This window comes from Oxyura jamaicensis, chromosome 14 (assembly GCF_011077185.1).
Source record: "Oxyura jamaicensis isolate SHBP4307 breed ruddy duck chromosome 14, BPBGC_Ojam_1.0, whole genome shotgun sequence".
Lineage (NCBI taxonomy): Eukaryota > Metazoa > Chordata > Aves > Anseriformes > Anatidae > Oxyura > Oxyura jamaicensis.
In genome coordinates, this window is record NC_048906.1 from 7,920,703 (window position 1) to 7,936,107 (window position 15,405).

At 36.6% G+C, this 15,405-nt stretch overlaps 2 protein-coding genes across 4 annotated transcripts in view; both read right to left on the bottom strand.

The window, feature by feature from the left end:
• Positions 1 to 9,304, bottom strand: part of VWA3A (von Willebrand factor A domain containing 3A) — a 31,780-nt gene extending 22,476 nt beyond the window's left edge. Inside the window, exons 1-11 of the mRNA XM_035339659.1 lie at positions 9,199 to 9,304; positions 8,871 to 8,958; positions 7,904 to 8,028; positions 7,755 to 7,829; positions 6,328 to 6,382; positions 5,480 to 5,578; positions 4,312 to 4,418; positions 3,899 to 4,024; positions 2,475 to 2,583; positions 1,758 to 1,823; positions 1,170 to 1,295 (exon numbers count right to left, since the gene is read on the bottom strand). Coding sequence (XP_035195550.1) covers positions 1,170 to 1,295; positions 1,758 to 1,823; positions 2,475 to 2,583; positions 3,899 to 4,024; positions 4,312 to 4,418; positions 5,480 to 5,578; positions 6,328 to 6,382; positions 7,755 to 7,829; positions 7,904 to 8,028; positions 8,871 to 8,958; positions 9,199 to 9,263 — 1,041 coding nt within the window. The 5' untranslated portion in view covers positions 9,264 to 9,304. The remainder of the gene's footprint in view (positions 1 to 1,169; positions 1,296 to 1,757; positions 1,824 to 2,474; positions 2,584 to 3,898; positions 4,025 to 4,311; positions 4,419 to 5,479; positions 5,579 to 6,327; positions 6,383 to 7,754; positions 7,830 to 7,903; positions 8,029 to 8,870; positions 8,959 to 9,198) is intronic.
• Positions 9,305 to 10,311: 1,007 nt separating this feature from the next.
• Positions 10,312 to 15,405, bottom strand: part of MOSMO (modulator of smoothened) — a 31,018-nt gene continuing 25,924 nt past the window's right edge. Inside the window, exon 3 of one of the 3 annotated variants that reach the window (XM_035339993.1) lies at positions 10,312 to 14,145. In XM_035339993.1, the coding sequence (XP_035195884.1) occupies positions 13,961 to 14,145 (185 nt within the window). In that variant the 3' untranslated portion in view covers positions 10,312 to 13,960. The remainder of the gene's footprint in view (positions 14,146 to 15,405) is intronic. The other 2 variants (XM_035339994.1, XR_004754696.1) reach the window with 2 other exon arrangements.

Sequence of the window (15,405 nt, forward strand, 5' to 3'; positions counted from 1 at the left end):
TACTGGCTGGAAAATAGCCAGTCGTTTCTCTAAGACAAGGCAAAAAAAGATCTTCATTATACACACACCAAATCATTCTCCCATTTCCTACTTGTTGCATGCATAAAGTCAACATGAAACACATTCTACTTCCATTCACACCAATGGAAACAAATCAACAAACTCCTGTGGGGCATTAGAACTCTTACTTAAAAATGGGTAAGAGACTTTGCTTTTATGAGTGGATGGAAGTTTGTGGAGATGCTTTTTCATACAGAAGGCTTGACTAGTAAGTTTCTGAAATTATGTGTTTTTATTTGGACCTTCTTGTGTTTTTATAGGACCTTCTAAGTTTTTTCTACATAACTTCTGTTCCCTGTGTAGTCTCTATGGTCTTTAGTAATTATGAGGTTAGAAGAGGGATAAAAGAGGCACTTTTACTACATACACCCAAAAGGGAGGATGAGAGGGAAGAGAGCTAGAAATATTATTCACAGATGACCAGTCTACCTCTAACCTAGAATGTCTCGGGTCGGGTGACCAGACATACAAGGGCACCTGATGGAAAATTTCACTCCATATTTAAAAGCAAACTTGTCCACTTCACACAATTGCCTTCACACAGCAGTGACAGAGAACAGACTATTTGGTTAATATAAAATTCTTCCACAGTCATAGATTTCTAGAACAGTGCTGACAAATTTTTAGCAGGAAAGATTGGCAATCATATATGAACTCAGCAATTTTATAAAATTCCAGGCTAATGGACATACAGATATGAGAGTCAGGCAAAAGAGAGATGCATATTTCCATTTATGACCATCTACACAGGGTGAAAGAAAGACACAAGTAAATAACCTATCAAAACAAAGCAGAACTAGAAATTCTCCAAACACTGCAAAAAAAAAGGAAAAAATCACAGGAGATTCTTTTACTTTCTCATCCAAAGTTCATCAAGAGCACTTTGAATTTATTTTATTGAAGAAAAGACATTTTGGAGAACATCTAGCAAAATGTCTCCTTTGCTAGTTTTGGCGTTGCTTTGCTCTTAAAATGAATGGCCAAAATATAATATCCAGGCTTTACTTATCACAATATCCAACTAATCACATTTTTTCACATTGTGAATGCTAAGAAATTCTACCTCTGATACTTCAAAGCACATTTGAAAACAAAATATATACACATACATCTGCTATTCTACTGGTAAGCGAGCCACCAACTCGCCTTTGAAAATTCAGTTTGATACTCCTGAGCAAGTCCTTAGCCTTCTGGGATTCTTGAAGTAGCAGATTAAGATCACTACTATCAGAAATCTGTATAGATTAAAAAAAGGGGAAGAAAATAAGTTAACTGTTATTCAAATACCAGCTAAGCACAGCTTTCTTATTTGATGGATATGCATCCATATAGGACTGCCTGGCATTGCAGAATAGAACATAAATGTACTCAACACACTACATATAGAAATTACTCAAAAAAATATATCATTTGATTATTGTTTTGAGTCAGTGTACAATAAGCCCATCGCTAGTTTCATCTTATTCATCAGCTTTGAGTCAGTGAGAAATATTTGCAATTTACAAAAACATTTTCAGTCACAGAAAGAATTAACCACAGGTTTATTGACCACATCCTCAGCACTTGTCAGACCAAGAATTTTGGAACCAGGTATTGCTATAAAACCCTATGCAGATGATAAGTAGTTTACCTTCTAAGAGTAAAGAATCATCAAATAGATGAGAGAAAAATCTTTCGCCTCTCTGGCTGTCACTTACCTCCCCCTTTGAAAAGTAGCAATGATAACGGCCTCTCACAAGCTCTGCAAGGTTCTTTAGAACTGCCTACATATATAAATAGGAAGAAAAATAATTACTCTAATCTGGTAATCTCTTTTGATAACATGGGTTGTTAGTATTCAATTCTCAACTAGAGATAGAGAAGGAATCTTTAAGATACATGTAGTGAGAAAGACAAAGAAGTAAGATGTTTCCATTGCTTTTTAAAATAGGAGATGTTTTCACTTCTACTTTAAGAGCATGGCTGAAAAACTCAGTAAAGACATTTACAAAACAGGTAATAAGGGGCAATTTCATTCAGTGTGTTTATTCATAAGTTTATTCATTGCATTAAAATGCCAGTTACTTCCTTTGAAAGCAGGCTCATGCTAGGCAGATCAAAGGTATATCCCTGAAGTCACAAAGTATAACTATTAGGCTCTGCTTCCCCTGCTCACATTTACTTCTTAAATCCTATGCTGTTTTTTTCACATCAGGACTTTGTATGAACCAAGATGAATAAACATATGCTCCAAACAAGTTATTTCATTTGTGCAAATCTGCTCTGAAGAAAATACAACTCTAGATGCTCTAGATGAGGAAGTCTTTAATGAGTAGTTTAGCATCTCCACAAAGTATATGAGAGAAGACAGTGCAGCTGGATAGGAAATAAATGAAAGGACGCTAGAGGAAGTGAGTATCAACACAATTACTTACAAGAGCAGCGGGACTGCTGCAATCATATATAGCAACATGAGCCAGAAGTTTTCTCCCCAGCATACATTGCTGAGCATAGTCAGCCAGTATTTCCAAAGGCTGATCAGTGCTGATGTTGATAAATAAATAAACAAGGAGAAAAAAAAAAGAAGAAGATCTTAGCAGTGACGGTAATCAAACAGGGTGGGAGGAAAGGCCATACTGTAGAAGAAAGGGTAGACAACAGTAAGGGGAAAGAAATTTGACCTCCCCTTCCCCTTTCAGCAATTACTGAGGTACAGCTACTGGAGTTTTAAGTCTGTCCTGAAAATCTGAATGTTAATAAAAGCACTAAGATTCTGTTTTGCTTCATAATGACCTGTGGGTGATGTGAGTTCTAAGTTGTTCATTGCTAGCCATGGAAGCTAAAAATCAGGAATCATGTTTTTGCCCCTTCAACAAACTTCAACAGAAAAGTCTTCAACACAGATCTTCAATGATATGTACCTAAGGATGTCCACTGCCTTCCAAAGGCACCAAATAAAGCAAAACTTTGCTTTGTGATTAGAATTTACTGACCCCCACAGCTTTCATTCCTGGAATTTTGGTGGCTCTCCATGGCTCATAAAAGCCTTTCCTTCTTGCTACATTTCTGCCAGGGACAGAAATTACAGAAATTTTCACTTGCACATACTATAAACTTCTGCTTTCTGTTCAAAGCAGACCCAAGCAAAACTTGGAACCTTTTAAAGGAGCACTTTGTATTCAGTAGATTAGCTGAAATGTAATCTGAATAAACCTTAAATATCCAACTTGCCAAGCTTACACCATCCCTTTTTTGCACTTTTAAAATAAATACAACGTATAAATATGGAGTACAGTAAAAATCCCAGAACCCTTACTGCAGCCTTTTTCTTGTAATTGTGGCTCTAGTACTGCAAGTTTTCAAATGACAACAGTAGAAGTGAATAATTTAGTCCATAACTTACCTAATCTCAGTAGTGCTTATTGACTGGTTTCTCGTAATTAACCAGATATTTCAAGTTTTCCACCAGCAGCACTAAGACCACAGAGTTAAGACTACCTTCCAAAGTTTAATGCTATTTTACAGCAAAATCTAGCTACTCATCTAATCTTCTGAGAAGTGTGGACCCTTTCAGTGAGACCCACTGAAGAATTTTTATTGATGTAACGCTAGAGCTAACAGACTCTCGGAAGATTACTGCATTAGCTGATCTGCAAATGAAAAAAGTGACTTAATAGTAGAAGAGATCAGATTTATAAATAGCAAAAGTGGGAAGAATTAAAGAAATTCAGTGGTACCAACTTAAAAGATGTAAGACTTGAAACTTAAATTTTCTATTTATTTTTGTATCAAGTTCATATTCTTGTACTGATCCTGTATCCAAGTTTAAACTGGTTGTTAGAACAAATAATGGACTTACCAGCTTCCTACAATAATAACCAGAGAATTCAGCTCTTTCATTGTAAGGACATGTTTTAAGGCTTTCAGTAAATTGCAGCCTCCACCAGGGACCAGCTGCCGTACCCACTGTCTTGCTTCATGTAGCCTATAGGAGAAAAAAAGAAAAGGAATATGCACACTCAATCTGCAGATGCTGAATAAAATAGACCATAAAGATTACTACAAACCACAGGGGCTGCTAAGATATTTTATACATGAACAATCAGTGTGAAATCACTAACTGCACTTAAAATTCTTTTTTTTTTTTTCCTCTTCCAAATCACAACAGGCACAAGATGATGAACACTAATTATTATCTCCAGGAGATTGCTTTAATTACATAAAGACATTGTCTGAAACACCTTTATTTTATAGAGAAACTAACTTACTTACACATGAACATTGATGGTTTTAGGACTCTCCCACAGATGTGAAATTTCTGTACCGAATGAGAGGCAATACAATTGCTTCTTATAACATAACTGTTCATCTATTAAACACTAAGAAATACAAAGTTTATTAATACATTACTATCCATGCTGCTACTAGTAGTTATTATGTAAAAGAATAAAAACAGAAATTTACTAAAATAGTTGCAGTAATGTTTTCAGCTCCCACAGAGGAAAGCTTCCAAAAGAAGTCATACAGATTAAAGTATTTCCTAAGGAGTACTCAAACAAAACCTGCAAACTTACAGTAAACCAGCCAATTTGTTAATGAAGGCAGGGAATATTTATTCTACTGATATTATTTTTATCTTTTCAGTTTATGTGCATATGAAACAGAACATACTGATCTAGAAAGGGCATGCTCACCCACCAATAAATTACAAAAAACGTTGAATACATATTCATGGATAGAGCATTAGGGCTAAGCCAACCAAACTGGAGTTTTCTTAAAGAAGCTTTATTTAAAATGCACAAATGAAAAATGCAGAAAATACAAATCAATTTTAAATATTTTTTAATATTTTAAAATTAAATTTTAATTTTTAAATAATTCCTGATTGCAGTAAATAAAGTTCTACAGATAAAGTTTCAAAATTAGAGTAAAACAGCTATGTGATACATTCCTTACTGTAAAAGCTTAATAAAAGAAAATGGCACAATAAAATACAAGTTTATTTGAGAACTTTGGAAAGCAATTAACTCACCAAATTTTTTACCAAAATTGTGATGTGCATCTTGTTTTGACAAAGCATACAGGTATAAAAAAAAACTACATTTAATATACATAGCTTTGTGTACAACTTGGTTCTAGCTCTTAAGTTGTTTCTGTTAGACAAGTTTAGAATGATAGAGAATGCTGGTACAAGCACTGAGAAACTTCTAAAAATTGATATTATTATTATAGTAGGAAATGTCTAGATCCAAACAAACTCCAGTAACAAAAACTGTAATTCTAAAGGCATTTAAAAAATACTTCTTACAACAGAAAATTTCTACTGCATTGTACTCTGAATTCAAGCAGATTTTTCCTTCCCTTAGGTTCCTTACCTGTAGTTATTCTGAGGCTTGATTATCATGTTATAATAGCCAAAGCCTGCTTTGCTATTACTTACCAAAAGGTCTTTCTGAAAATCCAGTAGTCGAGGTCTGTAATTCATATCAGACACATCAACCACAAGTCCAACTTTGGTACCTTTTACAAGGCCAAACACCTTGAACAAGAAAAGTCACTGTAAATATTAAGCTTACCTAAAGTTCAAAAATGTTTCTGTTTGTTCTGTACAATGCCATGGTAAATTCAAATACTATGTATTTATTTTCACTTCAAGCTTTCTAGCACAAAAATGAGACAGCGACAAAACAAGAAAACAGGAGAGTTCTACCGGCTCACAGTTTATCCTTATCAGTGAGTCACATTGCCTCCCTTCCAAGACAACGTATTCTTCATTTGGGACAACAAAATCATGACTTTGTGTATAGCTTCTTGTTCAGGTTAATTCAAGCCATGTTGTGGAAGCTGGATTTTAGGATGCTGCTTGTTTCTCTGTCCTCTCTGAGAGGGAGTTATGTTTTTACCCATTTTTACCATTAGCACTGCTGGGCACAGTAAGTGATTAACCAGCTGTGCAACAGAGGGCACACTTGACTGAAAGACAGCTGCGTTCCAGTCAGAAGTTAAGCTCCCCTTTGTCTGCTTCTGTTTAAATGGCACTGAGAGGCCCTGATTAAGATTGCTAAAAGAAAGACTAAATCTAGAAAGCAAAAAAAACATATACCAATGAAAGATCAACAAAAGTAATAAATTGTCGAGATAAGTAGCACTGCATATAATGTGAAACAGTAAATAATGAAAATACATAACCTTTCTGGAAGCCACTTTTCACTAGTATTCAAAGGTAAATTTATTATTTAATACTATAAAGAGTTCCCTTCTAAAAATATCCTGCAACGTTAAAGTTACCTTTCTGCTGTCCTTCAATAGCCACTGAATTCGCTGCTGATAAAGTTCAATCACCCTGACAAAAGGCATAGCACAGATTTAAGCCAAGACATTTTTTTGCATTCTGTATCAATGTAATATTGCACATTTTGTCTTTATCATGTCATTTTTCTCGCAGATGCAAAATCACGTTTTGAAAATACTGTTTTCAATATTTATACAAATAGTGGTTGCAGGGCTAACCATTTAAATACACCTTCCCCTAAAGTTGTTTAATTGACTACCATAGCTGACTGAAAAAAATGGATCACTGAAATGTTTTCTTATCAGTTTTATTATTCATTTATTTATTTTTCTGCTGAGAGGAAGGAGAGGTGTGTTCACCATGTGTATGCATGAAGAAAAAAAGGCTCAGGCAAAACTGAGCTAGTTCATCACACATAGCTTATTGCCAAGAGGTATATTTAATACAAACTACACGATTGCCTAAATTGTTTAAGACACTCATAAAATACAACTTTGTGATTGGAAGGCAGCACATTCACTGAAGTTCTGGACTAACTGCAGCACAACTTTCAACAGTTGTATAAACTGAGGTAAAACAAAATGCTTGCTGTCCCCAAACATTGCTTTATGTTAACCAACTTATTTTTAACACCTAGTGCTTTGTTTTAACTATTTGGAGAATAAAAGGTTTAATCAGCACTTCAAAGTTGGAAAAAATCTTTGCCTTGAAACATAAAAGCTACTTTTTTTAACCAGATTTGCCGACACTTTGGTTAGATGGCGGAGTACTGAAGATGGCCCTTCAGAAGATTCTGGATCTTCATGACTGACAGTGAGGTATGCTGAAGTAATGGCACTCTTAGGAACAGTCTAAAAAGTATTGTGATGACCAGCAAAAATATTACTGTACAGCTTATTGAACCTATTCATTAAATGTCTTCCTCAGTTTAAGTTTTCTTCATTTTATACATTTAAAATTCATTTGGTTGTTAACAGTTTTCTAAGTATCTGATACACAGGCGTTTTCCCTCCTGGTTCCAATTCAAACTACTTTCAACATTCCATTCCTTGAACAGAAAACTGAGCAATACTGCCTTTCATAACTAGATACATGATTTGAAACTACTGTAAGTTGCAATAAACACAACTCATATATATATAGTATTACCTGCAAAATAAAACAATTCACTAGCTGCCTTTCTAAAATCAGCATACCGCTTTAGTTCAAAACCTGGTTGATAGGCATCTTCCCCTCCCCTAAAAAAATAAAAAACCTCAGTTATACTGACACATAATCATCACCTGCCTTGAATCTCAGCAGAAAGGATTTAATACTGATTTAATTAACAGATATAACAAATTAGGATTGAAGAAGATATCTGTAACCACCTAAAGAAGGACAGGGATATGGTATCAAAATTATCAACAAGGTCAAAACTTACTCAGAAAGTCTGGACTCAAAATTGGTAACAGTCTCTTCTGTAAACTCTATCTCTTCAACACCGTTTCTTGAATCCCTGGAACACGATGCATAATTAGCATCAGACACACAAACAAATCAGGACTAATTAAAGGGCAACATTGTACTTACAAAATAGCATTGCCTTCGTTCACCAGATGTTCTAACGTTAATTGCAAGGATTCTAAACTGTAGTTTCTCAGCCATTCTTCTGTGGTTTGTACCTTTTTTGACTGTATTTTCTTCATTTCTCCTCTCTATAGATCAGTTAATAAAAAAATAAACGAAGGATAAAAAATGAAATGTGCTGTTCAAATGCAACAAACATCTAAGTCCCGAGGATGGCTGCTGTGAGGCTGTACATATTCAAAAACAATGCAGTTTTAGGTACTGCTACACAGCTACATTCAACATCCAGTAAATTTTAGGACAAGGGATAGCAAAAATATTCTGCAGTTGGGATAGGCCTACTAATTTATTTGTATGAAATGTACACTAGGAACAATAGGGCTGGAAAGCTCAGTACTACCAGCATGACTGAGTCAACATAGTCCAATATAACACAGTTAGTACACTACCTGGAATTTGGGATACAAAGTAAAAGAAGGTTTCTTTAGCTCTCTTCAGATAGAGAGCTAAAGAAAAGAGAGAGCTTTGTTTGGAGGAGGTAAGAAGGAAGACAAGAAATAGTTCAGTAAAATAAATAAAATAATATACCCCTGTGATTAACCAGAAAGGGAGAAAAATTAAGCATCTCCAACACCTGCCTCACAGATTCTGAAGGGGTATATACTGGCTTCCATTTTTCTAAAGAAAAACACAGCAGCAACTTTCAATTTACTTTTATCATTTTGCCTGATCTGTTCACATACTGATTCATCTCTGCAGAAAAACTTTATGTGGATTCATGACTTTCATGATTTTATCTATCACATTATCTGTATATATACGCCAATATATTCAAGGAGACTTATCAGTTGTATGTCAGCTATTTATTCCACACTCTGTATTTATAGGGTATGTGTTACTTCTCTAGTTGCTCCATTTAGCAGGAAACCTTGCCTACCAGCAGATCTTATGTTTTGTTAATATGCATTACCAGAAATCCATTATCCGGTCCTAGATCACACAGAGTAAAATCTTGCCATGGTAGTTGATCACTCTGGAAACTGGATTTTGTGGTCACACTACAAGACAATGAATTTTATGGGATGACTTAATTACCAGTAATATTCCTCTACTGTCACACAGCCTTTTAAAGTCTTTAATGTGGAGAGTGTTTTTATTTTTTGCCATTTGTTTACACACTCCATTTGGTATCTGGTAAGTGTTTTGGAGGGTTATACTGCATAGTTTATACAAGCTACGATTATTTACTCTATATACACTTACAAAGTCCCAACAGAATTTTGTAACAGTACCCTTACCCAACTTTTTCCAAAAACTGATCATTGTCCAACAATTGTGCCATTTTCCTGATGCGTGTATCCATTATATGAACAGCCTTGGCCTTTTTTTTTTTTTTTAAAAAAAAAAAAAAAAAAGACAAGAGGCAGTATTACAGTAAAATGCTTAAAATACACCATTCACAAAAGCATTAAAATTGACAGCAACTTTTATATGATAATTACATTGCATGTAGGACAACAGAAAATTAAAAAGCAGTTGCAAAGAGGAGTTACAATTATCCATCTATAGAAAACACATTTAGAAAATACTCTGGAATAGTTATTTGTTCAGGCGCTTTATGAAGCTAATTATATGTATGCACAGCTGCTGAGAGACAAGTGACACAGCTCAAGCAGAAAAAAAATAAAAGCAAAAGCCAGCGTGTGAGCTACACAGACAAGGGGTAAGGAGCTGGCTGTGAGGCACTGAGGTGAGTTGGGGGGGTTGGGTTGACAAAACGGGCACAGGACGGTCACAGAACCACCATCATAAAACCATCTAAGCTGGAAGAGGTCTTCAAGATCACCAAGTCCAACCATCAGTCTGACCTGTTGAGTCCTGTCGCTGTTTTTTCACTTCACCGGGCTCTTCCAGCTCACCCCGTCCCAGCAGGTTCCAGAGAACCCCTTCCCCAACACCTCCCCTCACCACAGGCGGGAAAAAAAGACCCCCTCAGCGCCCCCACCGGCCCGTTCCCTCCAGCACCTCCCCTCACCTCACGGGGACGACTCCCCAGCCCCTTATCCCCTCTTCCCACCCCCCGACAGCCCCTGTCCTCCCCGCATTGCAGCCAAGAACCCCGCTCCTCCCCAGCAGCAGTACGCCAGGGCGCCTCCCGGCCCTCACCCGCCGGTTCCGCCGTGCGGGCCGGGTGCCGGCGGAGCGGAGCGGCCAGGAGCAGCCGCCCCCCGGCCCCGGCGGCAGCTCCGCGTTACAGCGTTGCCGGTGGAAACGGGGCGGGCCCGGAGGGGGCGCTGCCGGCCACCAGAGGGCGGCGATGGGCGGGAAGCGCCCGCTGGGCGGCGGCGTGTGAGGGGAAGGCACCCGCGCGCGAGGCGCCAGTTCCAGTCAGAGCAGCCGGGGCCGATCGCTTTAGTAGACAATTTATTTTGATAAACTTGCTCAATAACAAAAATACAAGTGAAGAAAATTATGTTCATTTTATACAGTTTGTATTAACATTTGTTCAGAGATCATTAATTGGAAAAAAAAATAAAGGTGTTCTAACCCATTAGAAAACAATCCTCAGTAAAGGTGGCACGGGGTGGACGGAGGACTCATACAGCCAGGCCTGGAGCGGGACAAGCGGCTGGCAGACACTCTTTCCTTCATTATTGTCATCCTTCACAAAGTTTTTAAAGGACAGCTTTCGTTTTTTCCCCCCTTCCTTTGTTGGGGCACAAAGTAATCTACACGTGTGTTCTGGAGTGGTTAAATAACAGCTCTAAACACAGGTATTACAGAAGGGCCCTCAGCTGGCCGCACTTACAGCAGCCAGGAGGTCAGGCTCAGGTGATGCTGCACCCTGCCAGCATCTCCAGTAAAGCAGGTATCACTTGCCAGCAAGGTAACAACTGAATGCAGAATATTAAATGGTTGGACTCATGGACTCAAGCATCCTACCCTCCTCTGAGAGGAATGGCTTTCAGCTTCCAAAGGATTTCAGCTGAGCTCAACCATAACATTTATACAGAAAAATTAACTAGTTTCACTTCTGAAGGTATTTTAAACATTTTCATATGTTGTGACAAAACGTGCACATTGTGATGGGACATGAAATGTTTTAGAGGATTTAGAAGCATAAGACTAAAGAACATCTAGTGATGCATGAAATGAGCTGTCCTTCAAAAAGTTAAATATAATGGCTGGCAGAATTAGAAAAGTTTATGTAAACACTCAACATAAATATGGGATTACCTTTGGAGAAGATTCATGTGGAAACATTTGCTTTTCATGAACTGAAAAAGTCTACAGATGTTTAGGCACGTTCAATACGAACTTCTTGTAGTTTAAAATTAAACCTTGTGCAAATAAAACCTATAAATAGTATTCAGCAGATTTTACAGTGATGCTCTTAGGTATGAAAAAGAATGCACACATCTTTCAAACAAAAGTAACAGACAAAAGTTTGACAAATGATTGCACCATAAGACAGTGTTTTATATACAGCTTACAAGATATGATTTTCTGCTATAAATTAATACTGTACTACATAGTACTTAGTGACTTCATTAAAAGCAACTGTTGACAGCTGTCTCTTCAGTTACTGAGAGGAGGTTTTTTATTTTTTATTTTTATATTTTACAATGCAGATGGTTGTATCTATTTCTGGACTTGAAATGCTCAAATATTTAATCAAACAGCCAGCTAGTTAAATCTCCACTATTTAATAATTCATAGCAATAGCATTGGCAGATCCAAAAAAATTCCAGCCAGCCAGCCACAGACTGGCTATGCTCCAAGGTAAGTGTTCACGTGTTTTTTATTGCATGAGGATCCATTTAATCAAAGCCTAAATCAACTGTATGCATGATGTTACTATATCCAAAATAGGTGAGGAAGAAGAAGAATCTTAGCAGTTGAGATACCTGCCCCCTTCACTCATGTTCCAGTTAAAAAACCTCCTAGAACTCTTTACAAGAGTGACATTGCTGAAAACATAAGAGCTTTTCTGCATCAGAATTTCTAAGTTTTAGTCAATACTTCAGCTTCTGCTACACCACCAATAACACTGAAAATTTAGACACATCCAGTAGCTTAACCTGGCATTTTATCTGTCTTCCACAACACTGCTAGAGGGAATTAGAATATCTGTGCAGACGAAGGCTTAAGGAACTAAATTATCTTTAAAAGCATCAGCTCCAAGTACAACCTGGCTGTACTTACAAATTAGAGTAGTTGAGAAAAAATTAGCATTCTATGAACACATCCTTCTATCTGTGAGTGAACTAATTGGAAAAAAAAAAAAAAAAAGTCAATTACAGACCGTTACAGTAGCAAATTTGTTCAAAACCATCAAAATGTGAACTATGAACTGTTTAATTCAGCAGAATCAGGTAGAAGTAAGAGGACCAGAATCCTGTAGGATTTGAAATGCACAGAGTTTCAAAGAATTGTGCAAACTGCCTTATCAGCTTAGAGTGTCTGAAGATAAGTGATTATTTTGGAAGCTTCTGATTATTTCAATAACATTTTTAAAAGTGCCTAGCAAGGCAGTTCAAATAAGCTTCACAAAACAGAACTTGAAACATACAATTTTTTGTTTGCTTTCAAAATGGACCTCAGATAAGCCATGGGTTAACTGAAAATGAATATAGATAGTGCATGCAGCTTTCCTGGGACACTAAGAAAAATTTTACTTACTGCAAGTTTAGATTGAATAGGAAATTATGACAATACCTATGGAGCCGTGCTGGAAAGAAAAACTGCTTTTCATGAGGAGTACTTCAAATCTGGATGGTCCTTAAATCCACATTTATAATAATTTCAGTGAACACGGCAGATACCATTTAAACAATTACTGCTTTTTTAGTAAAGGTGAATTAATAAGTTCATCCATCTTTGCAGTGAAATAGTGTTTGCATTACTTTAAACATTGCATTTTACATGTGCTAGAGAAATACTTATCTCTGCTGTAAACTGCAGTGCTTAAACTCATAGGAATATCAATAATAACAATGTAGTAGAAAAAGAGACTTTCTATACAACAGTTGCTAATAATTTAAATAGTGTCAGTTTCCCCAAATTAGGATTTTAACTTTAAGGTATGACATGATCTCACCTTCTACCCTCATATACAAATAAATTACCATAAAAAGAATTTTAGCTTAACTTAAAATTGCACCTAGAAAGGCATGGGATTGTTTGTACCTATTACAAAAACTGTTAAAATCAAGGGCTGCTACAAAGAATGAGGTAAACTGAAGACTCTCAGCTATGTGGCCTTCAGAGAAATGGCTTTTTTTCTATTGAGTTCTAGTTTTGCACACCACAGTGTTTTGCTAGCAAAGCATTCTGAGTTCTTTTCCAGGAACCATTTGTGTATATATACATATATATATGTATATACACACCCACACATACACACACACACTGTATACTGCATCAGCAAAATATATATATATTTATATATATATATTTATATAAATATAAGGAAGAAATCCCCCTCTGTAATGTTCCGTAGTGTTTTTCTAGAGCTTATGGGGGAGGAGGGGATGTACGTCTTCTTGCTGTTATGTATGTTTTGGAGAACAATTGATCTATTGGCTTCTTGGTGCAGTAATGCAAGATCGATCCATATTGGTGCCAAAGGCTTTGCGCATTAGAAGAAGGATGTAAAATACTAATCTCCTATTCAGTGAGGCCAGCCTCACTTGAATTCTGCTGCAACCCTCTGGTCTACAACATAGTTCATAAATACTTTGACTTCCGAATCGTTAGACGTTAAAAACGGGAACAGTACAGTAAGACGGGGCATTATGCTTCTCAGTGTAAAGCATTCTTCACTAGTTCCTATCACAGTGCAGACCTGACTGCATTAAATATGCTCAGGAGATTAGTCAGCGTTGTCTGTATTTGGTTATGGGAAAGGCTCTCCTTTTTTCAATCCAAAGTGCATAGTGAGAATAAGTCAAAGGATTCCTTTTTCAGTAAGTGTTTGATAGTCATATCTAGGCATCCTCCCGAGAATGCAGTTCTGTGTCTCTTTTCCAGAATAAAGTCCCACAGTCCAGACATTCATCAGCCAGGTAAACAAACTTTGCCAGCAAATAGAAGTCCAACTATTGTAAAGAAAATGGATAAGACAAACAGTACATACGAAGACCCAACCACCGTATTATTGGGTAATTTATATGGTTGACCTCCAACTTCATTGATGTAAAATCCAATTGGAAATATTAGGGCTGCCATACAGAATAGAATCACTGCAAAGAAAAAAGAAAAAAACAATCACTGCTGTGACTCAGAAGATTCAAAGTATTTACAAATCCATAGAGCAGTACAGGAAAGCAAGCCAAGTATTCTGACCAAGCCCACGAGCTGAGATATTCCCATACATAACTTGCTTGAAATGACCGAGTAGGCTCTACCTCGCTTTTAAAAGATCTCTTATCTATCCCCAAGACAGATGAAAAGATCCCCTTTTTAACAGCAATTTCAGCCTTGCTCACTGGATCATGAACTCTTTACATAAATAAGTTTAGAGGACTTCTACCACCACCCATGAGTCTAATCACAGAGTTCATTACTCCTTCTAATTATTTTAGACATTTCCTCCCCCAAAGTCAATATAAACATTCAACATTGAAGAAACTCATTTTTTATCACTTGTCTTTTTCGAACTGTAGTTGCAGTCTCCCATTCTTCCAAATGCTTTTTCTATCCAAGCTTTGTTAAAAATAGAAAACATTGTCATTATGGTGTCTTTTAGATTAAAATACAGCGGTTTCCTAAATTTAATTTCTTAAGGAAACATTCATATATCATTAAGATTTTCCATTGAAGTTCAAAGAAAGTTTTCTTACTCAATTTAATCTAAATAAACTTCTTTGCGAGAAAGTTCAAGTTCAGACTCCACGAACTTAGAGAAGCATTCATTAAAACCATTCATTAGAATTACACTACAGATTTCACAGGCCTTCAGATATTAAGTGACCAACACTTCTCACAGCACACTTCAGTACTCTGATCAAATCCAGCAAAGGATATCCAGTGTTTTAATCTTTCCCAGATGAGAACTCCAGCATTCCTATAGAATACCTCTGGATAAGTAATCTTACTTAATTTGAACATAGTAAAATGCAGTGCTGTACAGTCTCAACCAAGGGAATGACTTCTCTAAGAGAGAAGAGATTCTTCACAAGAAAAAGGACTAGCTTTTAAGTTGGTCATGCACATTCATGAATATAGCATTAGTTAATTTAAAAAAAAAAAAAAAATCAGTATTAGCACAACGGATTTTTTTTCCCCTAGTTAAGTCAATGTTTAGTGCCTTACTGTTATTTCATTTGCATATATTTCAACATTATCTCAAACATTTATTGTGAGTGGAACATGGTACCCCAATACTCATTCAAGCAAATCTAAATTACATCTGAGGGGCATGTCCCACCAACCATATACATACTCATCCCACCATCCTGTATGATGCACAGCTGATACAAACATCTCTCAGTACTCAACAG